This window comes from Mustela lutreola, chromosome 14 (assembly GCF_030435805.1).
Source record: "Mustela lutreola isolate mMusLut2 chromosome 14, mMusLut2.pri, whole genome shotgun sequence".
Classification (NCBI taxonomy): domain Eukaryota; kingdom Metazoa; phylum Chordata; class Mammalia; order Carnivora; family Mustelidae; genus Mustela; species Mustela lutreola.
In genome coordinates, this window is record NC_081303.1 from 48,338,715 (window position 1) to 48,362,995 (window position 24,281).

Genomic DNA, 24,281 nt, shown 5'->3' on the forward strand with positions numbered 1-24,281 from the left:
CCTGTGTGTTTTGTTGTTGTTGTTTTTAGAGAGGGAAGTGGGGGGCATGGCACGGGGGAAAGGAGAGAGAATTTTAAGCAGGCTCCATACCCAGTGTGGAGCCTAGCACAGGGGTCAGCCTCACAACCCTGAGATCGAATGGGCTGCTTAACTGAGCCTCCACGTGCCCCATGTCATGTATACTTTCAGCCTATAGGAGCACTCCTCTTAAGCTAATTGCTGTTATAGTGAGAATACCATCACCTTGAGAAATCCCAGTTGTTTTTTTTCTTTGGAATGATACTGTGTTATGCTAATATGCTGCCTCTACTGTATCCACATCTCAGTTCATAAGGTTTATATGCTCTCCTCTAATTAGTTGGGTTGACCTTCCCAGGACATAGCTAAGGTAGCCCTTGAAAGCAATAAAAAAAATAAAATAAAATAAAATAAAAACAGAAAACGAAAAACAGGGAGTCCAGATAGCTCCAAAGGTCAGGTAAAAGCAGGAGGAGAGGGAGGAATGTCTGAAGTAGTGAGGAGAGATCAAGGATTAGCGGGAAGTCCTTCTTTCTTGGATATCTGGATCTAGGGACATCATCTCCCCTCATGTCTCCTGGATCACTCATCACCTAGACTTTGTTTAGTTAAAGTTCACCCCAACATCAATTGATAATGCAAATCTTTTTTTTTTTTAAGATTTTATTTATTTATTTGACAGAGATCCCAAATAGGCAGAGAGGCAGGAAGAGAGAGAGGGGAAAGCAGGCTCCCCACTGAGCAGAGAACCCCATGTGGGACTCGATCCCAAGACCCCAGGACCATGACCCTAGCTGAAGGCAGAGGCTTAACCCACTGAGCCACCCAGGCGCCCTGATAACGCAAATCTTAACATGCCTTAAAAAATGATAAACAGCAGACTGTGATACCTGCTTTCAGTTGCTCCCAGCAGGTGGAAATAAGTGTCCTTCATCAGTTTCTACGGGGCTGTCTATGGGAGCTGTCTCCTACAGTATGCCTGGAGGGACAGAACTGATACGGCAGGCACAGGCTTGAGCACTCTTAGCAGTACCTTTCTCGGCATGCTGTCCTCTGTGGAGAAATTGATTTAGGCCTCTCGAAAACACAGTGGAATCTACCTTTTCCCATCCAGGAACCTGATTGCTGTGTGGTAGCTCTAACCTATTTCTTGTTTTTAAGTGTTAATATTTTATATCAGCCTCCTCAGTGGTGGCCAGACGGTATATCCAGCCATACTGTGCAGTCACATATCTGTCTGAGAACTTTCTTGGGGGTGACGATAGGACATAAAAAGCTTCATAGTGTTTCCAGACCATCCTAAATGAGAAAGGTTAATTATGTGTCATTCTTATAAGGAATAAGTCAGTGGAAATGATTAGCATGCTTTGATGTCTATGTAATAGCTAAAACTGATACCTGGTAAAATCCTTATTTCCTTGTCTTAGTGAAAAGAAACAATGTTTCTTTACTCTAGAGGCAACTGCCAGAGTCTACAGGGCCTGCTGGACTTAAAGCTGAAGCTGTAGCTAAAATCGTACCCAACAAATTAGATTTTTACAAGGAGGAAACTAAAGTATTTTCAAGTGAGGTCCCACATTTTAGGAATAACAAAGTCAATAGATAAACATGATCTGTCAGTAAATGAATCAGGCCTCGGTCAGTGTATACCATGCAAGGCAGACTTCTGTTTCAGTTAGGAGGAAGCAAAAGAAGGCTTATATAAGGCAGAGCAGTTTGATTATACATGGGTCCTTTTCCATACCTAAGACATGGTGTGGCAGGTCTGTCTTGGAGAGACTGACAAGAATGGTTCTCCCAAGGGGGTAGGTGGAGGAAGAATGATTATCTCATATGGATAATGAAATTTGAAAAAGGCAGCTCTGCCTAGAAGCAGCAAGAGAAAATAAGTGGTCTCCTGAATTGTTAAATTGTTGTTTCATTTGGTTTTCTGTGAACTCAGTTCCCTGAATCAAAAGTCCTAAGCTAACTTACTGCTCTAACAGACATCAGCAGCCAGTATAGTATTTCTACAACCAGAAAGGGAATGGGGGGGGGGGGGTTCAGGGCAGGAGAGGAAGCTGACATTTTAAGGATATACTTCCTCGTAACTATCAAATTTAATTTTTACCACAAGAGTAGCTGGTAACTTGCACAAGGTCACATAGCTAAAAGATGTCAAGGCAACAATTAGAGCTGAGGTCCAGCCAAGGACATCCCACTCTTTCCCAGAAACATTAACAGTTTAGTTCAGTGAGTCTTTACCAAGCACCTGTCATGTTCTGGCACTGAAGGTGTCACTGGGAATAAATGCATGGATCACTGGTAAGGACCCCACCCCCACCCCAACAACATATCTTTTTTTAATGTATGTATGTATATCTTTGTATTTCTCTAACCTTCTCTTCTCATAATTCATGAGTTTCAGGAAGCCTTTGTGGTTGGAGCCCACTGGTGGGCACACTTGCTCACGTGGGTTCCTCCCATCGCTTCAGACGATTGTTGATTCTGTTCATGGGGCTCTCCTCACTCATGCAGCTTATTCTGGCCATTCTTCCTTGGGACCTCTTCTGCAGGGCTTTGTGTGCAGTGGGTTCTTAAATTCAGTAGACCCTTAACATTTGCTGGTATAGAGTTGATTCTTAATTCATGAATCTTTGGCATGTCAGTTTACAGTCCTCCTAGGATATGAATTTGAATTCACCCAGATGCCTTAAAGGCTGGACCTTATCACTAAGCTGGTGAGTGGGCATTGTCAACAGTGGAGGATCTCAGTTTTACTTGAGTAGACTTGAAACATGTTTGCACATTAATTAAATTCTCAAGAGGTGATTCAAATTTAGTGCCTTTGTTTAAAAATAGGATTTAAGTAAGAGGAAGCAACCCTAGGGTCGCCTGGGTGGCTCGGTTGGTTAACCTTCTGCCTTAGGCTCAGGTCAGTGATCTCAGGGTCCTGGGATCGAGCCCCACATTGGGCTCTCTGCTCAGCAGGGAGCCTGCTTCCCCCTCCTTCTACTTGCCTCTCTGCCTACTTGTGATCTTTCTCTTTGTGTCAAATAAATCTTAAAGAAAGAGAGAGAGGGGGGCGCCTGGGTGGCTCAGTGGGTTAAAGCCTCTGCCTTCAGCTCGGGTCATGGTCTCAGGGTCCCTGGGATCGAGCCCCACATCGGGCTCTCTGCTCAGCCAGGAGCCAGCTTCCTCCTCTCTCTCTCTCTCTGCCTGCCTCTCTGCCTCCTTGTGATCTCTCTGTCAAATAAAATATTAAAAAAAAAGAGAGAGAGAGAGAGAGAAACAACCCTAGTTAATGTTGATAGGGTAGTCATTGATAGTGTAGGCTAGGCATATGGTTCTCACTGAAGATCAGTTATGAATGTGAGACAGAAATTCCTCAATCCCAGATTTGTAAGCTTAGGATACTCCAAGTGTCTGAGAAGGCTAAAGATGCACCATATACTTTTCTTACTGGCTTCCTCATCTCCAGTGGTCCACATCCACATGTTGAAAAGCCTTTGTTTAGTCCAGTGGTGCTTGGCCAGGGCTGTAAAACAGAATCACCTGGGGGACTTTAAAGAAATACATGTCAGAAGGCACTACTCTAGACCTTGGGAAAGAGAGTCTCTAGGACTGACGTTGGGATATGTGCATTTTGAAAGTACACAAAAGAATTCTTATGAATACACTCATGATTTAGAGAGAGAATTCCTTTCAGCAAACACTTCTGGACAGATTTAGGGGGTGGTCTGTACTGTACTGCCATGCTCTGTTGGTTGGCAAACCAGTGGCTTCCAGGGACTGTGTAATGCTTCTACAACAAAGCAGTGTCATTGAGCGAGTCCTCAGTAGTCAAAGAATTTATTATTCATTTTGTAGATTATTGGGCCCTTGTTTCCCTTCCTCCTCCTCTTGTGTGTCATTGAGGACTTTATTGTTCTTCAGTATCTCCAAAGAGAAAATAAGTAAATACATTGAAATCAACTGAGTTTCTGTTTGCCTGAGTTCTTTAAAAAAAAAAGTGGAAATAAGAGGGTAATGGTCATCTATGATTTTTAAAAATGTAAAATATCGACATAATTATTGTTTGTTGTTTGTTTACAACCATAGATAGACCATCGGTAGATAACCAAGCTTACAGTGTGCATCTACAAAACTCCTTTCTGCTGGGACCTCAAAGTACTTTCTTATTCTTTTCATTTTCTAACCACCCTCCTAGGGACTAGGATTCCTGTTCCTCGCACCCTCTTACTCACCCTTCAGTAGGGTGCGTGGTAAAGCTACTATGTTAAAGCCAGGAACTGTCCTGGGTTTTTTTTTTTTTTTAAAGATTTTATTTATTTAACAGACAGAGATCACAGGTAGGCAGAGAGGCAGGCAGAGAGAAAGGAGGAAGCAGGCTCCCTGCGGAGCAGAGAGCCCGATGTGGGGCTCGATCCCAGGACCCTGGGATCACGACCTGAGCCGAAGGCAGAGGCTTTAACCCACTGAGCCACCCAGGTGCCCCCCTGGGTTTTAATATTTGTAGATTGCAGTACTCAGGGCAGGGCTGGGGGTATGTGAATCAAAGGAAGTTAATAGAATGGACATTGAAATCCAGAGAGGCTAAAGGCCACACAGAAAATCAGTCCCTCCTAGAACACAAGGGTGGTTTGTTGGGTGACGCAGATAAGAGTGGGGGTGCAGTTTTTGTTCATTTTACAGTTTGCTGACTTCCAGTTAAAAAAGATGCTTTCCCCAAAGTCTCAAGTCTACTGTGTCATGGAAGACAGGCTAAGTAGCCTTCTGTGCCGTCTGTTGAATTGCTCTTCTTAATTTGCACCCGTACCTCCAACTGTGAAGTTGAGACATCCGATTTGAAAAGTGCATTTGTAAATGGAAATAATAATTTTCAGTCCCTTGCTAATGCTGGTTTTTTGTTTTGTCTCTTCCTTTCTCTAGCATGAAAGACTTTCTAGGTAAGACCTTTCCCTGTTTTATATGCATGCTTAATACTTGTGAGAAGTGCATGTCTAATTGAACTTAGCTTTATATCGTACGCTCATATTACTTGCATCCTTTCCTTCCATTTCTTCAGCCACCACGGTAGTTCAGACTTCTGTTATTTCCTGCCCAAGTTAATGCCGCAGCTTTTCAACTCACCTCCTGCCATCAGAGTCTCCTCCTTCCAATTCGGTTTATGTACTTCCACCACATTAATTTTCCTATAGCACCTACCAGGCACTGTGCTACAGAAACAACTTGAATAAAACCCTATCCTCACCTTCAGTAAGGGCCAAGATAGTAGTATGGACAGGTATTATGAGCAGAGAGAAAAGGCCATTAGCCTAATCTGGTGGTTCAGGGAAGACTTTGTTGCAGGGTACGTGCCTGAATTGTGATTGCGTTTAGATACTGTCACTTAATAGTGAACGTAACACAATTCCTTGTACCTGGATGGTGCTCCATAATAATTTATTGAATGAGCTAAAGACCAAAGTTGTGAGTGCTAAAAAATTAAGGAAACAGATCAGAGTTTGGGGAATGATCCTAATTTTTCACCTAGCTTCTGAGGGTACAAAACTGCAAAATAAAAAAATATAAAGACTGTGGAGCCAAAAGTATGAACCTCTCCCTTTCCACTTTTCCTCTGATAGAGAAACTAAGAAGAGATTGAGGGGAAATGTGGTTATGGGATAACATAGGACAAATGAGTCTTATAATTTATTTGATAATTGAGCTTATCCTACCTTAATGATATATTTCAAAATGTGTAAACTTGCGTGGATTCTTCCTCTGCTTACCCTCTAACCAGGCGCAGGCTGAAGATAAATAATTTACATCTAACCCAGCAGAAAATTAGCTTTGCAAAACTGGTGCAGAGTGGTATTTTGCTATAGTTAATTTTTTAAAAATTCTGTTACATTATAATAGCCATTTATGAAAAGAGACTTCCCTATAGACCTCAAAATATGTTACAAAACTAATCGTTAAAAGAGTGAGGTGTTAGTTCAGGAATAAACAAAGATATCAGTGGAACACAGTAGATAGTCCCCGAAAAGTCACGTGTTTATAAGGTGATGATGTCTCAGCTCTGTTGGGGAAGAGATATTTGGTAAGTGATCATTGGCACAACCAACTATTTGGGAAGACAGATCCTTCCCTGAAGCTATACCAAAAAAAACAAACAAAACCAGATTCCAGATGGATTACAATTTTTAAGAGAAAATTATTTTACTACAAAAGCAATAGAAGAGAATATTTGTAATCTTTATATAGGAAAGACTCTCCCAGGCATGGTATCATAAAAGTAAAAATTGTCCAATTTAGTTATATAAAATGTAAAATCTTTGCTAGTAATAGACACCATAAACAGAGACAAAAAATAAAGTAGGAAAAAATATTTGTACCTTATGTTCATCTTAAAAGCCTTGCTCTATAGAGCGCTCCCACAGTGTAACAAGCAAAAGATTCACAAAAGCTTTGAATAGACAATTCAGAAATGAAGATGAATAACCAAAGATACTCAACCTTCTCAGTGATCTACAAATATTTAATTTAATGAGAGTGTTTCTCCTATTAGACTAAACTCTCTGAAGGACAGTATGACAATACGTATATCAAAATTTAAAATAGACTTGCCCCTTGACCAAAGGGTTCCACTTCTAAGATTGGACAAATGCACTAAAATTTATGGACAAGTCTTCTCACTGTAGCATCATTTCTAATAGCTAAAAAGTTATAAATAATATAATTGTCTGTCACTAGAAGATCCAGTTGCCATACAACCGCTCGGTGGAAGACTGTGCATCATTTTTTTTTAATGAGGCAGATCTGTTTACTTACATGGTGAGATGCCTCCAAGTGGAGGGAGAAGGAGGAGAGTTAGATAATAGTATGTATTATCTGGTTTTATTTATAGAAGTATGTACATTTTAACATGTGTTTAAATTTTTGCAAGGATATGAAATAAACTGTTAATAGTGGGTTCTTTCTTGGGCAGGATTATGGAGTGACTTTCACTTTCTGTTTTAGACACTTTGGTATTACTTACATTTTTCTTCAAGCATATATTTCTTTTGACATCAGAAAAGCCAGTAAAGAGGTTTCTATTTACAAATTAAAAAAAAAAAAAAAAGTGTAAGAAGAAAACGAACGTTTCAAAGAACGTTGTAAGACTTAGCATCTCTGTAAGACAGAGTGGCCATTAATGTCATTAGGAGCTTTGCCTCTCCCCCTCTGTGTCCTCCCTGTTGTCCCTTTACTACTTCTAACACTTAGTCCAGCGCCCCGACCCCCAGCTTTGGCAATAGCTACCGCACGACAGAGCCTTCAGATGGAAGTTCCACAGCTGTGACTCTGTACACCATCCCCGTTCAGGGAGGGAGAGCTCTGCAGGGCTGGTCTGTACGTAGCAGTCTCGTGGGCCACATTTTCATTTGGAAAGAGCAAACTCTGAGAAAAATGTAAACCACGGTTAAGAATCAGGATAATCGTTGTACACTTAAACAGATAATCAGCTGAGAGACCCTTCCACTAGTGAACTTACCACTCCTGGAAATGAGGCCCCCATCAACTCTCAGAGCTCAACTGCTGGAAGACGTAGAAACCCTCATCACAGTCCACAATGTGGACCGGAGAACAGAGGGTAGAAAAATAGCTGTGGTGGTACCCTGAAATGTTTGAGATTGCAGCAAACCTGCAGTGCACCTAAAAAACATACGCACCATGCTCTCCTTATCACCCCCCAGACCCCTCCAGCTCAGAACTCCCAAGTCCATATGTTTCTGATTCATTGACAGTTCATTGGAATCATCATCTAAGAGCACTGAGATCCAAAAAACTCACGCTTTTAAAAGCACACTCTTTGAGGAAAGCTGTTCAAACCCGAACTAATTTGAAAAGCTCTAAGATTTAAATCGGCACATGAGTCCAAACCGCCAATTTTTCAAGTAAGCTCCATTCTTGGCAAAAGACAACCTCCTCCTCCAAGCTGGCGCGGCTTAGCCCCAAGGTCCGAGAATGCTGGCGGAGGAGATTCAAGGAAGGAATGTGCCTTGTTTCTGGCCAAGGCGCTCAAGTGCTTCTTAGAAAAGGCACGACTCCCCTGAAGCATTACCCTCCCCCATCTCTTCATTCTTGAAAACCAATGTTTACCTTTAACGTATCTCCGACAGGTTGGAATCAGGAGGTAGTAACCCTTCAAGCAGCGATTCTTATGGTGACCGGGCCTCAGCGAGAGCCCGCCGCGAGGCCCGGGAGGCGCGCCTCGCCAGCCTGACCAGCCGTGTGGAGGAGGACAGCAACAGGGATTATAAAAAAGTAGGCTCCCCTTTCCACTTTCCCGTTGTTGGGTTACAACACGTCAAGCTCTCAGCCTTTTCCCCAGTGGAGAAAAATGAATGTAGTTCCCATAAACCAGAAGAAAAGGTGCTTCCGTGATAAATCCGAGCTACTAATTCCTTTCGGGTTTCTTGGTTTGCTCCATCTCTCTTCTAGCTAAATACAGACCGTTCCATATATTGTTTTTAGTGCAGTAAATCTATGCCTTGAATCTGGTATTTAGAGGTGTAGGAGAAAGTAAAGATTGACAGTTGTAGAAAGGGAAAATAAAAGTAGTTTTTTGTGTGTCTGAGCCGTGGAGAGTCATTTGGTAAGACTTTTAATATTAACAAACATGTGCTTTTCATGAAGTCCTGTGAATGTCAACCAAATACTTCTTGGTGATGGTAAATGATAATCTGGTTTGGGGGGGTTTCAAACACTTTATAGTTCATTGCCTTTGGTTCTTGCAGAAGAGGGCCTAGCTCCAGGGGTCAGCTTGAAAACCTTCCCTTTCAAATGCTTGAGATGCCAGGGGGAAAAACCGTTTTTGTTAACGAAATGTTTGTTTTGTTAATGTGTTAAGCAGAACTTGACTAAAATTAATATATACACTAGACAGGCTCTAAAAAAAAAAAAAAATGTTCTCTTTGTACGGGGAACCACAGTGACTCTTTTTTCCCCCGGAAATTAACATTTTTGAAGTTGGAGCACCATTCTATTCATTCATGTTCAGCACCTGGGACTTCACCAGTACTGAGAGGCAAGAAACCAATTGGCTGAATATAATTTGTTTCCTAGACTTCCTCCATCTTCTCCATCTGCCCCACAATGATGGTCTGGGGCGGCGGGGATTCTCATGGGATGAAACTGTGGGAGCGCTAATCCTGGGAGCCCTGCCTAGTCGGTGACCTGATTCTTTTTCCCTCCCCTCAGCTCTACGAGAGTGCCCTGACCGAAAACCAAAAACTGAAAACAAAACTTCAGGAGGCCCAGCTAGAGCTAGCAGATATAAAGTCCAAGCTTGAGAAGATGGCCCAGGTAAGGGAGAAGAGGAAAAAGGCTGGGTGGCACGGTGAGTGCAAGGAGGAAAAGTAACCTAGGGCTGTGAGAGAGGGGAAGTGACAGGGAATGAAGACTGGCCCTCCCCAGAGACAGGAGGACAGAAGTAGAAATTCTCGTCTGCTTTCAGGGTTCAGTCGGCATTTAACCTAAAGTGGAAAACTGATCGTTCAGTGAACAATTCCTAATAGCCTGAGTGCTAATAATTAATATTATGGATAATCTACTTATTTCTTAGTAGAAGGGTATTAACCAGTATCACAAGATTAGTGCCTAACAGTGTCTCCTGTTGTGATCATCATGTTTCAGTTCAGTTTATCTGCGGGCAGCTCCTAGAGAGGGATAAGCAAGATACCATTGAACCTAATGTAGAGAGGCAGCAAATTAGGCCTAGAGAAATAATGGTTAGCATGGGTCGTACAAGAAATTAAGGACAGGAGGACCTGGGTGGCTCAGTCAGTTAAGCATCTGACTCAGTTTCAGCTCAGATCATGATCTCAGGGTCGTTAAGATAGAGCCCTGAGTTGCTTTTTGCTGGGCATGGAGCCTGCTTCGGATTCTCTCTCTCCGGCTCCTTCGGCCTCTCCCCCTTCCTCATGCTCTCTCGTGCTCTCTGTCTCTCTCTTTAAAAAAGAAATCAAGGACAAATGTCTTGTTAGAATGTACAACCAGATCCCAAAGCAAAGATTCTGTCCTACAGCATATGTTACCTCCTCAAGCCACCACCGTTGTTCAGCCTAGGAATAAGGAATGTTAGCGGCAAACGGACCAGATAAACCCTTTTACTGCCAGGCCTGATTTAATTAGGCAACGCTTTAGAGGGGACTAGAGGCAATAACCTCATCACCAGTGAGACAAACACTGCAGCAAGTGCCGTCTTGGGTGATTGCTGAGTTAACAGGAAACCTATGGAGTTATCACCCTCCTGGAATGCCCAGTGACTAAGAATTTTGAAAGCTGAACGGAGGTAAAAATGGCTCTTTACTGGGAAGCCATAAATGAAAACCAGAGACGGCTAGTTGTTCTGGCTGTATGATATAATGGAAAAGCAAAGCCTAAAACACTAGGAGTGTACAGTACTGAATACTCGGGGCTCGGTGGGACAGGGGTGCTCAGGCACCTCTGATCATCTTACGGCATCCCCTCTGGAATGGGGTGAGCTGGCGCTGGGAGACCGCACGACTTAACTGCAGACAGCTGGAATACGGGCGCTCTCCGGAGAGGGGCCCAGCCAGGCGCCCAGTGGGTGGCCTGGCCTGTGAACTGCCCGTCAGTGGGAAGAGGCCCCCCTCTGCCTGGTTGGAGTAGCTGAGCATGGCTCTTCGGCTGGGGTTTGTAAGACCTGCTGTAGCGCAGAGGACAGCTGTGCACAGAGTGATGCAGTGGGACAAGAAAAGTGGGTCTCGATCCAGAAGAAAACACACACACACACACACACACACACACACACACACGGCAGGGGGATGGAACTAAATGAACCTCAAGGGCTCCGCTGACCCCAGCATGCCTGAGGCAGGCAGAACGTCTCATTCACAGCACACCCATGGAAGATTCCGAAGGCTGACTTTTCTTCTGAGTCGTGCCACGAACTGACAACAATTAATTAATACAGACCTGCTGCTGCTTCCCGTTAGGAATGACCGGGGGTATTTTACAGGAAATGGGGAGGGGGGTGGTCACGTGAGGAGCCATGGGAGGACCCAATGTCACCTGCTCCCCACTCTCTCCAGAAGCACATTTCTTGACCTTTAGGGGTTCTTGGCTTTTCCTCCAGCTCCGGAGCAGTGAGCAGGCTAACAAGCGGTGACATTGACTCGCACGGGGGACACTGAAAATAAAATCAGCCCTTCCAGTCACCGGGGAAAAGGGCTTTACTTTCTAGCCAACCGCTCTGCTGGGTGTGTCTGAATATACTGAGTTTTGCCAAATACAAGTGATGGAAATTCAGAAGAAACAGTGGTGCTACAAACCACTCCTCTGCTGTTTACGACAAATCGAGTGTCTGGCAAGAGAGGAGGCGAGCCTGTCAGCCCCACACGTCGTAGGGAGACACTCACCACATGGACACATGCGATGTTTTACATGAAAGGTCTGCCCTAACTCTAACGGGGTTAAGATTTTAAAAGCAAAACAAAATGAGTTCTTTGTAGAAGTGAACTAGTTAAGGTCACTCTGTAGAAGGGGACTAAATGAAAATACTGAAATCATGACAGCTTCTGTGCTTCTCAGGCTCAGGGAAGGGAGTCAGACGAGGATATAAACCAGCGCCCGGATCTACTTCTGCCTTTTCTCTTTTCCTTCCGCTTCTAGTAGATTCAGTGGAAAGGCAGATAGCCCTGACCTTCAGAACAGAAGGTGAAAGCCCAGGACAGGAGCCAGAAATCAGAGTTTTACTGTTAGCTCTAGCTATCCCTTAACATTCTGAAAAAAGAAACCTCTTGCCAAAAGACCAGTATACTTTCTGTATTCTTAAAGTGTTGCTTGCACATGGTACTAGGCAAAACACCCCGTATTTATTAAATATAGTCTATTAAATATAAGAAATTTTATAGTGCTACCGCCAAAAGGAACTTAAGGTTCATTTCCAGTCCCTGTTTAAGAGTCACTACCTGAAGTTATTCTACTTTTTAGCTACGGTGGCTAAATCTTCTTGGCCCTTCAGTGACATTTATAGCAAAAATCAAAGATGTTCTAAGTTCCAGTCTTTTGTTCAGGTAAAATCTCACCTCACCTGGAAGCTCAATATACAAAAGAGATAAAAGTGGAGCTGTTCAGTTCAAAGCAGGGCTGATCGCACAAGTGGGCTCCCAGAAGCCCGGGAAGCCCGCCCACGTGTGCACACCACTGCTTTAAAGGAGAAACCGTGTCAGAAGGACGACAAGTGCAAAGGGATTGCTTAGAGCCATGGGGCTTAGACCCTCAAGTTCATGAGCCTCTAGCTTTCAAAGGAGAAAAGCCACTTTTCATTTCATCTGAGTCGTGAGATTACTCACAGACCAGGAGAAGAGAGGGGCGGTGAGGTAGAAGGAGACAGTTGGCGTTGAAGACCTAACAAATGTTTGTGTGTCTGTGTTGTGGGTATGTCTTTGCACTTGGGACTGTGCTAAATTTTAATAAGCATTACTACCACCTCTGCTTCCTCATGGGAATCCTGCAAACTTCAGAGAGGCAATAATGTCAGCCCTAGAGATCTATCAGAATCTGTTAGCTAGTGGCTTCTGCCCCAGTGAGAGCCCAAGCCCTGACATCTATTTCTGGGTGTCTCACGGTGAAGCTGAACCAGACTGGGCTTCCTAGTGACCCTGAGACAATCGAAGTGACTACTGTTTGTCTTCAATTTGCACTAGCAGAAACAAGAGAAGACCTCTGACCGATCATCAATGCTGGAGATGGAGAAAAGGGTATGTGTGTTTCTTCCCCTGCTCTGTTTCATCTGAGTTTCTCTGACTTTGTTGTTCAGGCCAGTGGAAAAAGTTTGTCTTAAGAAGGCGGGAGTTCTGCCACATTCCATTCCTAGCTTGATAATAAATTCTTTTTGTGTGACTCTGGACAGCAGTTTGATTGCTAGTCCTTTTGGCTTCTTTAGATGGTTAGTGCTTTTCACTTAGTCCAGTCTTAGGGTCTGGGGTGGGTCCTTGGAAGGTCATCCCCATGCACTGGTTTGGCCTATAGGCAGAACTGCACACACACACACACACACACACACACACACACACACCCCTACAGTATATTTTGGTTTACTGTAAATCAGCACACATGTACACATCCGGACCAAGGTTTCTTTCCCCTTCCTGTCACCTTGAACAGAAAGGAAGCTTTCCGCAGGACCCTCTGCCATTGATTTAGGTCTTTTGACTTGTTCTATGAGCCAGCAGAATCTTGCACTCACTCTGACTGGGAGTGGGGAGGGGACATTCCAGCTCAATTGCTGACCTCCCAACTGCATTCAGAATATTTTTCTGGGATTTGACATTCTTGGATTGGGAAAACTCAAATTTATTGATGAACCCTAGCTGTGATTTGACCCTAAGGGTATAATATGTTCTCATCCCTCCTGTTTAATTTGGAAAGCAGCAAAGTTTTATATTTTATTTCCTTGGCCTGTAACAAAATCTCACTGGCATCTCATCTAATCAAGGAATCTTCAGAGTCCAGGCTAACTCAGGAGTGGGTTGCTGGGAGAGAGATGGACTAGGGGGAAGGGTGCTGTTTCTTCCCAGATAATGATGGCTGCTTCCCCACTCACCATCTGCTCCCCATCATGGTAGAAGCAGCTTCTTAGGAATTTGAGGGGAGCATTATTGAAGATAAGGATGCCTTTTATTAATAGAAAACAAGGGCCCTGGTCACTGGCAGTCACTTGAAATTCCATAAAATCAGAATATCCAGAGGACCCTGGTCCTACCATTTGCTTCTCTTCGAACATTCTGATGGAGATTTAAGTCACGTGATTTCTATCAATGAAGTAGTTTCATCCCACAGATCAGTCTCTTAGTCTCCTGCGTGAGGTTTGCCTGAGATGTGACACTGCTGATCACGTGGCCCCTGGGAGGCAGCATTTTGACTCCCTTCTAAACCCAGTCGATGTTCCAACAGTCTCGTTGTTTCTAAACAGGAGAGGCGAGCCCTGGAGCGGAAAATGTCAGAGATGGAGGAGGAGATGAAGGTATGGAGAGCTCTTTCTTCTTTCCTTGTGTGCTCATTCCCTAAATGCCTGCTAGGACTGGGTGATTGAGCCTAGGCCTGCCCCTCCAGATTTCCCCACACACTCAACCTCCTCCAGAAGAGAAGATGTGTGAAGAGGAGCCGAGCATCTCTCCTCAGCCATTTCAGAGGCCCCCTGTGGGCACCTCGCAGCGTCTCTGGGAACCAGTGCTGCTCTGGCTTAAGGGGAGGTGTCTGCAGGCTGGAGACAAAGCTAAGGTCAACTTCTAAGATTTTTCCAAGCAATAGCTTCACCCTCAGGGGCTGGATGAAAAGGCTAAAACAAGGGTCCCGGCTCTCTAGGCCTCCCATGCGGTGCCCAGGGAAGCCTGAACACAGCCAGAGACTTTCCTGGCTGGTGTGCCTCCCTGTCGCAGCCCTTCGCTGCGACACAGTTTGAGTCATTCTGCAGCAGAATGCAGATTAATTCACACATCCATTTCCTGCCCCAGCCCATTTCCCCCGAAATATTCAGTAATATTCGGCACTCGCCCACTAGAATAAGCTCATGCCCCCACTGACACCCCCCGGCTTACTGCTTTCCCCTCTCCCTTGACTGTGCCCTGCAATGACCATCATCTCCATTAGCCGCTTTAATGAACAACTGCCATCCCAGGCAGCTTTGAGTGCTGAGAACTGGCAGTCGACCCAGAAAAGGCAATTCCCTGCTCTGGAAGGGGCCTGCAAAGCAGTAGGGACATACTGCTGCTCAGGGTAGCCACCTGGGGTGACGTGGGAGCATCTGAGCCCTGAGAGTACATGTTGCCGCATGCCCATAGTCACCTAGCACTTGCTCGGCTTTGGCCTTCTTTTTTTTTTTTTTAAACTTCAAGGATCTTATTTTACCAGCTATATCATACAAAGCATTCGTCTGATGAAACTTGGGTTTCCTGACCTGGGAGCAACAAACACTGGGGTAGTACAAGGCAGATCCCCAGAGCCCTTGCTGTGAGCGAGCATCTCTAATATGCAGTTAGAGCACTTTAGGAGAGACATTTATTACTACAATGGCCAAAAAAATCGGTTATTTACTGAAGAAAAAACTTCTCAGCACCTGACAAGGCCCAGGTTTACAGAAGATCCAGTGCTCGTAGTCCTGTTACTCTTTATATAATTCCAGAATGAGGGAGAGATGCCCTGCCCTTGAGTTCTTAGTCACCATTCCAAAACTGTAACATCCCATTCACATAGAATTTCAAGCAATACCTATTTATATCTCCAAAAAGTGGCACTTATATCTTTTAAGTTGATGTAAAACAACAAGAAGTAAAAACACTTAATGGTTAATTCTCCTATGGTAAAAACAGGATGACCCAACACCCTTAGCTTCTCCTTCTTCTGAATTTTTCCAAACACACCTCACCTAGAGCACAGAAGTATTCTCTCCCATTTCGAGCAGTATGTTAGTAGAGCTAAACAGTTCTGGATGAATGAATATCCACAGTTCTTGGTTGCGCTGGGGGCTCCTCCATTTTTGAAACCCCTTGAGTAGATGCTGTCTGTGCTCTGCTGTTAGGCAGCTGTCAGTGGTGCTCATTAAGGAATAGCCTAAATGCTGATCGGGAACATGTAAATGAAGCCAAAGGTGGTGCCTTCTCATGAGGACCCCGGAGCCCAAGGCTAGCCCAGACCCATTTGTCACAGAACTCCGCACTACTCTGCCCAGACCCGCACGCAAAGACCCAGAAAGTCGCCAAGTGGAGCAGCTGAGGTCCTTCTTTATTTCTGTTCCGATCCTAAATTGCCGAGCATGAGAGCCCCTTCAGTGGTTCTAGTTGTTCTCAGGCCTGTGGTTTGAGATAGGCTTCCATATTTCTTTCTACCTGTTCTGTCAGGGCGAGGACTTCCTAAACTAGGTCACGAGTTCCTTTCTTTCCTCAAGAGATCAAAATACATGAAGGTGTTCACTCCCTCAGGCTCAAGTTGTTTGCCAGCCAGCTTCAGATCCAGTTGTTTAAATTATCAAAGGAAGCCAGATTCTGGCTGTTTAGACCTCAAAAAATAGGCACATTGATTTGAAACTGGTTTTTGTTGTTGAGTTTTTTGGTTTTTTTTTTGGGGGGGGGGGTGGGTTTGTTTGTTTGATTAAAAATGGATGCATTCAGTCAATTGCCATTATTCTCCATGACCGATTGCAAAGTCAAATGGAGAAGACACACCTGCAATTTCTCAAGCCCCTAAACGCCCTTGGCTCAGGTCCAAGCCCAACACCAGGTTTACAGATCATCCGGCTCCCCCTAGAGGACGAAGTGGGAGGAACATACAAGCCTCACAGCCAACACCAGTTTCATGTTTGTGTCTATACCTTGAGATAAGCAAAAACGTCAAATATTTAGATACAGACATCATAAAATTGATGTCACTGACCTTAAAGGAGTCTAAGAAGCTGCTTGGGTAGCTTTCAAGTCCTCCTTCATCCAGGCTACAGTTTGTGATCAGTAACCTCTTGGGAATGATCAGTGGTTAAAATCTGTGTGTGCTAGGCAGCCAGTCAACCACACAGGTAACTGTCTTATCAAATCTGGGACCCAGTACAACTAAAGTCCAGTTAGCCCCCATGCCTGTTGCGTATTTGGTTTATACAGATGCTCAAACCTCTTGGAGCAATCAGTAGGGAGCAGGTTGAAGGTTGACCTCCAGTGAACCTCCAGTGAAGATCCAGCAGGTCCTCAAGGATTCTGGTGCCTGTTTTTCTGATTCTGGCAAATAAAGTGCAAAGGCCAAGTGAAATGGGGAACCCTGAGTTGGGCTTGCCCAGATGTGCATGGGGCTCTGAGCTTGTGACATGCGTTGCATCTTTCTGGCCTTACTAGAAAGGTAAGTATTTATGAGTTCTCCCCAGGACATACTGCACTCAGATCCTGGATTGGAGTGGAATGATGTGCCAGCCTCTGACAGGTGTGCATGTCGGCGCGAGCTGTGCGAGGCTGCACTGGGTCTGGCCCACATCAGACCGGATGACTTTTCTACTGCATCAGCCATTCGGCATTGGCCTCCTTCCCAGATCTCCTCCCTGCCTCTCCAGGTCCTTGCATGAGGGGCCCGGCAGCCACTCCCCTTTTAGATCGCTCTTGGAATTTTTATTTTTACTTACTCTGGAAATACCACTAGCTGATCCTGCCCTTGCCCACCCTGCTCTGTGCCCTGCCCTCCCCTCCATCTTGCTGCCTTATTTTCAGTACTATTTCCTATGGAACATTCCACCAGATGGTTTCCTGCCTCTCTCCCTCATGCAGATAACTTCCAAATTCTTCCACCTCGATCTACTTGTACTCACTTGTTAGACTGAATCATTTTCATTGCTCGTGCCTTTTATATGACTCCCTAGGAGGCAAGGACCACTTCACGTAATGACTATGGTTATGTTGAAAGCTTTGGTCCAAGGTCAACACCAAAGAAGGGTGAGAGCCAGGGACTTTCTATTGGTTCTTATGTTTGGTCCCTGCCCATTTCTTTAAATATTTCCATATGCTGCACCATGATCTCCTCTGATCTCAGTCCTCTCCATGGCTAGGATGCTTGCAGAGGGTAAGAACCACTGCCTGGTCCCTACCCTTCAATGGCTCCATGGAAGTGTTGGGCTGCTCTGCCTTTTTGCCAAGGTGCTCATTCTCCTTCTCTGGGGAAAGAGATATTCTGCAGTTTGTCTCTGCTTGTTTTTCCTTTTCACTGTTTTCCCCGCCTCATGCTGCCTTTCATTTTCTTGCTTCTTCACGTCCAACTCTAACTCTGCTCATCCTTCATTTCTGTGCCTCACATCCAGAGAGACTTCTCTCTGGTTTGTCATCACTGTAATCCGCAGGATTTTTCATCTTCCTCTGTGAAGCCCTACATAATAAAATCCTTTTCCTCCTCCCAAAGAGCTGAAGGTCTTGGTTACAGGGTCAGTACAGACAACCACTTAGGGCAGGACAGTCACAGTAAGGAGGCCTGTGATATAGTCCCATTTATTGAAGTCTTTAGGTCCTTTATGGGCTATGAGGTATTAGGAAGAGTATCTGTGGACTGATTATTCTGTCCCATTTGTAACACTTACAAATAGTGAGGTCTGAACTAGTACATCACTCCAAGCAATTCCACTGTCTTGGATATTTATTTCTCTAACTTTTGTGCACAGCTGTAATTTTCAGAGCATGAGTCTGTATGTGAACACCTCCAAGCAGCCGCCCGCCTGTTCATGAGCTGGGACAAAAAGCAGAGTCAGCTGTGAATTTCACAACGCAGGTAGTCCTCTAGCAGGTGAAAGGCGGGTTGGCAGTTCTTGGATCCTGGAACAAGCTTCGGGACTGCAGTGGAGAACTAGCAGGGTTAATGAGGCACCCCAAAACAAACCCCTGCAGATCACTGCCTGTCTCTTAGCTTGTACGTGCCCCTTAGGCCTTCTAAACAGTACATGCCCCGTGCAGAAGGTACTTAAACAACAGGCCTCTCTTTTGTTTTCCTTGTTTCATTTTTTTAAATAAAAAAATGAAGTAAGAGAAGGACCCGGGGGTCGGGGGAGTAGGAATAGGGGCTAAGTATGGGGCACGATGAGAGGAGGGAGAGAGGAAAGGGCCACAGCTGGGTTTAGGAATGCGTGGAGTCCTCACCTCCAGGCCCCACTGATGATGAAGAAGGGCCCCTGAGGCTGTGGCTCAGGCTTGTTAAATCCGTTCAGAAGGCCCAAGCCACATGGTGGCAGTCCTTCTCAAAAGCCATCCGCACATGCTGTTCGAGAACATGGTGGTCGTATTCACGTGCTGACCTGCAGCGTAGATAGACCTTAGCCAAGAGTCGTAGGCCCGGCTCTCCCCCTCGTGGGTGCTCTTCTCCCTCGTCCCTCCTCTCATCCTGCACCATCACTCCTGCCTTCCTCATTTCCTTTCTTGCATGCCAACTACAAACAAAAAACAGAAAGTCACGTGATTTCTTTGTCCTACTTTTATCTCTTCTGGTCTGTCTTGTCTCTCTCTTGTCTGTCTGTCCCCTCCATGTTTCACTCTCTACAGAACCTCCACCAGCTAAAACAGATTCAAACCTTGAAGCAGATGAACGAGCAACTGCAGGCTGAGAACAGGGCCCTGACCCGAGTTGTGGCCAGACTCTCGGAGTCCGTCGAGTCCTCGGAAACCCAGGAGCTCTAGTTCTTGCCCCTCTTCTCCACCTCACTTCCCTCCTCCACCACTCCAGGCATGTTCACTCTTCTTGTTGGACCCAGAAGCCCTGTGCTCATGCCCCTCCACCGGAGCCACCGTATTGTGGGTGCCTCTAAGTGTCGGTCATCTGCAGATGGAAAGAGCCAGGACTGAGACCACAGAGTGAGACATAACAGCCTAGGTCAAGGGGAGGCCGTGGAGGAACCCTTACCTGGGCCGGTGGTCTATTTGGTAAGATCACCACATCACCTTCTCCTCCCCTGGAGACTGAATGTGGATTTGCTCACTCGGCTACACATAGGAGTACACAGACGTGCACACATACCCGTGGATGTGCAGACTTGGTGGGGTCATTGCCGAACTGAGATTGAGCTGCTCAGTCGGCAGCAGCCCAAGTACATCATGGTCGCTGGAGCAATGGGGGCTGGTCCCGGACTCCAAATTCTTGTTGGGCCTGGGGTAACCAAAGGCAGGGACTCTGAACCCTGGCTGGGAGCTTTGAATGTATGTAGTGCCTGGTGGGCCCATGCCCCCCTCCCCGCCCTGCCCCAATCCCCAGAACGTACCAGACAGAACGAAGTCTTCCACATCTGACGACATGCTGCGTGGGGCTGACTCGCACTAAAGGCTAGAGCTCCCCAACCAGCGACCACTGTCCAGCCCACCATTTGAGTAGAACTGGCTGTCCTTTGCCTCCCTTCTGCAGTAATCTTTGCTTTCTTCCCCCTCCTCGGGAGGCATTGTTCTCATCCCTGTCACAAATCTCTGGGTCCTAAGGATGTGCCCCTTGACCCCCACCCCTAGCCAGTGTGTGGGCTGTGAGGCAGAACACAGCCTGGATAAATGAGACCCGCACACAGCCAGACCTTCCCTAATGGGAGTCGGTTTGCAAAGGAGATGACAGTCGTTGCAGCAGAGAGGAGGGATTTCTTCTCAGCTGGGAACCAAAAACTATGTTTGCTAACCTGGAGCCTTTCCTTGGTAGAAGCCTGAAAGACAAGCTCACAGATAACTTGTTTTCCCATCCCGCGGTGGTGTGATGGGGTCACCGCTGCTGAGCAGTTTCACTCTTTGAAATGAGTTTTTAATTTTCAGCAACAATCTAATTAGTCCTGACCAGCGCCTGTTCTTTTCTCTGCCTATTTGCTTGTGCCTTCAGGGTCAGTAGCTGGCAGCTAATACCCACTAGATCTCAAGCACCCAAATTACCATAAGGGCTGAGCTAATACCAGCTGTAGATGTTATCACGCACAGAAAGAAAACTGAAAGGGAAGTAATACCGCGGCCTGGCACCAGACAGCTTAGTTACCCTACTTACCGAGTGCCATGTCAGGTCCTAGCTCCATGCTTTAAAGTAAGCCTCAGGATTACTGGGAAATTCGACAGGGGTGAACTAGGGACCCACAGAAGATGTCCCAGTTATTTTTAGTTTCCCTCTTTGTGCAACATAGTATAGAGTATGGAGCAAAACTAGATCTTGTGCTTTCAGTGGTTAATAACTAAGGTAACAATTATCATTTATTAAGGCCTGTGCACAGTACCTTCTATGCTTTTTCCTCACTTATTCCCCAGAACAGTCATTTTAACATGTGGGGGAAGAGCAAGTTACAGATCAAGTAACCTGTCCAAGGTCACTCAAAGAGTAAATGGTAGAACGAAAATTCATACCCAATATGTCACGTTCCAGACCCAAGCACTCAACCACTGTGATTTTAGCTGCCTCGTGTTTGGCACAGAGTTTTAGCCATTTGTTAAGCATATGGCCTAAACAGTGCAAGAAGAATCTGATCGTGTGCCCCACCTTTGCAGCTGAGGGATGGGGGACAGCATTCTGCTTTCTCTGCACTCTTGACTTCTTCAACAGCCATTACCACCCAAAGATTTTGCCACTGCAAAGAAACCATTGCATAGCACATGTAACAGATCAGCAAACTGTGGCCCATCAAGTCTGGCCCATAAGCCATACAAATAGTGAGGGGGCGGGGGGCAAAAATCAAAAGGTAAAGACTATTTCATGACACATGAAAATAATGGAATCAAATTTTGATGTCTAGAAATAAAGTTTTATTGGAACTGAGCCATGCTCATTTGTTTACATATTATCATTATGTTTATAAGTACTTTTGGGCCACAAGAGCAGAGTTGAGTAGTGGGAGCAGAGACCGTATGGCTTGATACCAGTTGTCTGGCCCCTTACAGAAAACACTTGCCAACACCCACCAGAAGGAAAGAGGGAATAACTAAGCCAAACTGACAGGGTGGCCAAGAAAGTTTGCCCTGCCTTTTTGGGTGTTTTGGGGTTTGTTTTGTTTTTTAATAATCCCCTAGAGAAATCATCATCTCAATGTGTTGTATACGCCATTTCCAAAAGAATGTAAGCGTGGGACGCCCTCCCCACTTCCCACGTAGTCAGAAGCGAAGCAGCCTAGGTAAGGCTCTTCCTGAGCTGCCATCACCCTGCAGCTAGCCTTGTCCTTCCCAGGACTCCGCAGCTTTAAGACCCTCATATCCTCTCCCTCTTCAACACATTCCTCATCAAAGGCTGGACAAAGTCATGTTTGGGAAAACATGCACTGAAATTTTATTTGCCCAAGACACCTTACCATCAAACCTGTGAACTGGTAATTTAGCAGTTAAGAAAGCTGACCTCCAGGGGGCTGAAATGATAAAGCTCCGTTAAACCTCATACTTCTCTAGTGCTTCCGCATGTGTTCTTATTTAATCCTTCTTTAACTCCAAGTGGATATCAGATAACACTGTTCATTTCCTCCTCTCCCTTTTGAGAGTCAAGTTTATGAGACTGTTTTCCCCCTTGATTTCTACATTCCACATCTTGTACTTTTTGACACTCCCTTAAGATGTCAGTTGTAGCATATTGCAGCTGGGAAATTGCCTTGTCCAAGTTTTTTGGTTTTTTTTTTTCAAAGAATTGAGTTCTTAATGTGGAAATAAATCACCAGGCCCAGCGAGTTGTTTGTACGTTTAAAAAGCAGGGAGGGGTTGGTCAGCTCAGTTCTGATTTGGTGAGCTGCTGGCAGAGGAATGAAATCCAACGACACGTACAGCTCCTTCCCTGCCTATGGAACGCTGTAGTGGAAATACGACTTTCAGAGTCTCACTGACACCCAGGCTGGCTGTAGGATCCAGGATGGAGCATTGGAGAGCAGATGGGAAGCTGAAGCACTGTGGGGCCAACCTGGCTGACTTTTTCTAAAAATCTTCTCAGATTGAGCTTTCTGAGCATTCGATCTGGTAGCCAAGGCCACAGGGATGGAGGCTCGGAAGAGAGCAGCCAGAACAGCTTTGATTAGGCTGGAGGTAGGGGAGGCAGAGGCAAAGGACCACAACTTTATTTTGATACTATCTGGATTAAAATCTTTGTAGTAAAATTTGCAGATCACCTACCTGCCATCCCACATTCATGGGAGGACTCACCGCGGTCGTGAGAATCCCCAGAATCGCAGAGCACATCCTGCCCGTCGGCACACTTCCCCGTGCGGTTCTCCCGGGGCCCTCAAAGGGACCCAACTTGATGAGCGACCGGGGCAGAGATGATGATGGATTCTTTAGACACAGAAATGGAAGCCCAGACAAACTGAGTGATTTGCTTAACATAATAGAGACCATTCATGACCGCAACGGAGCTGGAATTCTGGACTTCTGGGGCTGTGTTTTCCGCCCCCACACGACCTCCATAATGAAAGAATCATCTTCAGAGTCAGGCACACATGGGCTCGGTATCAGCTTTGCCATTTAAGAGCTGGGTACTCTGGACTAGTTAGGAAGTTTCATTTCCTCATTTGTAGACGTAAGGATAGCACCTGTGTCACAGACTCTTGCGGTACTAATGAGCCGATGGGAGTGAGACCTTCCCCATTATGGATGTTCATTGCTGTTTTCGTTCCCTTAATACAAATCCTTTATGTCTCTGTGATACATATATTTGTGCTTACACATAGTATTCGTGTAATCAAGGCTACATCCTCCATAAGAGATTGAGGAAACAAAAACTCTGTTTCTTAATGTACAGTTAGAGCCCCTAGGTAGTTAGTAGCAGTGCTGGAGCTAGAATTAAACAGGCCTCATGATCTCCAAGCCCAGGCCACCTTGACTGGTAACCTCACCTCCTGCTGGAGTCCTGTAGGTTTGCTGACTAAATACATCAAAGCACATTTGCCTTGATGGGATGTAGATGTAGATTTCTGTAGCTTTCACGGTGAAGATGTACTTCCCCTCTAACCGAAGTCTCCCTAAACTGCCAGCAGGGCCCACACAGGAACTGTCCCTTCAGCAACGTCCCATGGTAGTGCTTTAGACGCTCAGCACACCTGCCAGCCTGTCCGGTCCCCTCTGAAGACTTGGCTGTCCAGACTAGAGCCTGGGCTGCCGTGTTTCCTTTGTTCGCCTGTTGAACAGCACTGTGTCGTGTTCCAAGATGGCAGAACTGATAGAATAGAAATCTCTATTCCCCCATCCTCCAAAGCACCTATTTCCTGGATTTGTAACACTATCCCCTAAAACTGCCACTGAGGACCCTTGGTATCCTGTGGTGGCTCCCCACAGGGAGCTCCGGGCGAGAATTCAATACATACCTATCGCTTTCTGTGCGTCACAGCTGTGCAGTGACCGAATTTGTACACTCCCTGGGTTTTAGTGGTTGAAAGTAGACACATGTAGTATGGCCGGCAGGAATTTGGGTGGATTTTATCACAGAAGGCACGAGGAGGACCTTAAATCTCGTGGGTGTGACAGAAAGCCAAGCTGTGCCCCGCCCCCTTGCATTCCTATTTTTGATGGGGTGTGAAGCAGTGTCTGCCCTTAACTCTTTTAGTTGACCAGGACTCCTTTCTCAGTTTCTCCTGAGAAACTGTGTCCTCACCAGCTCCCTTTGGCGCACTCCTTACTATCTCCAGGCTAGAAATGAGTTCAAGCGCCAGAACCATTGTGAACAGTTACCGATTCAGGAGAATGAAAGGACACGTGGTGTGGAACGTGAAATAAGACGCTGTTGCTGAATATGCTAGTTCAAAAGACGGAGGGCTGTGGTCTCCCTAATGCACATCTCCCTTTGCACATCACCAACTCAACAAA

General features: G+C 45.6%; 1 protein-coding gene across 9 annotated transcripts in view; it reads left to right on the plus strand.

Annotated features, from left to right (window-relative positions):
* Nucleotides 1–24,281, plus strand: part of PPP1R12B (protein phosphatase 1 regulatory subunit 12B) — a 221,067-nt gene that overhangs the window by 189,371 nt on the left and 7,415 nt on the right. For 3 of the 9 annotated variants that reach the window (XM_059146015.1, XM_059146019.1, XM_059146024.1), the window contains 6 exons: nt 4,930–4,946; nt 8,145–8,289; nt 9,226–9,330; nt 12,699–12,752; nt 13,967–14,017; nt 19,044–19,224. In XM_059146015.1, the coding sequence (XP_059001998.1) occupies nt 4,930–4,946; nt 8,145–8,289; nt 9,226–9,330; nt 12,699–12,752; nt 13,967–14,017; nt 19,044–19,178 (507 nt within the window). In that variant the 3' untranslated portion in view covers nt 19,179–19,224. Of the gene's footprint in view, nt 1–4,929; nt 4,947–8,144; nt 8,290–9,225; nt 9,331–12,698; nt 12,753–13,966; nt 14,018–19,043; nt 19,225–24,281 lie in introns of those variants that run through there. The other 6 variants (XM_059146017.1, XM_059146020.1, XM_059146025.1 and 3 more) reach the window with 4 other exon arrangements.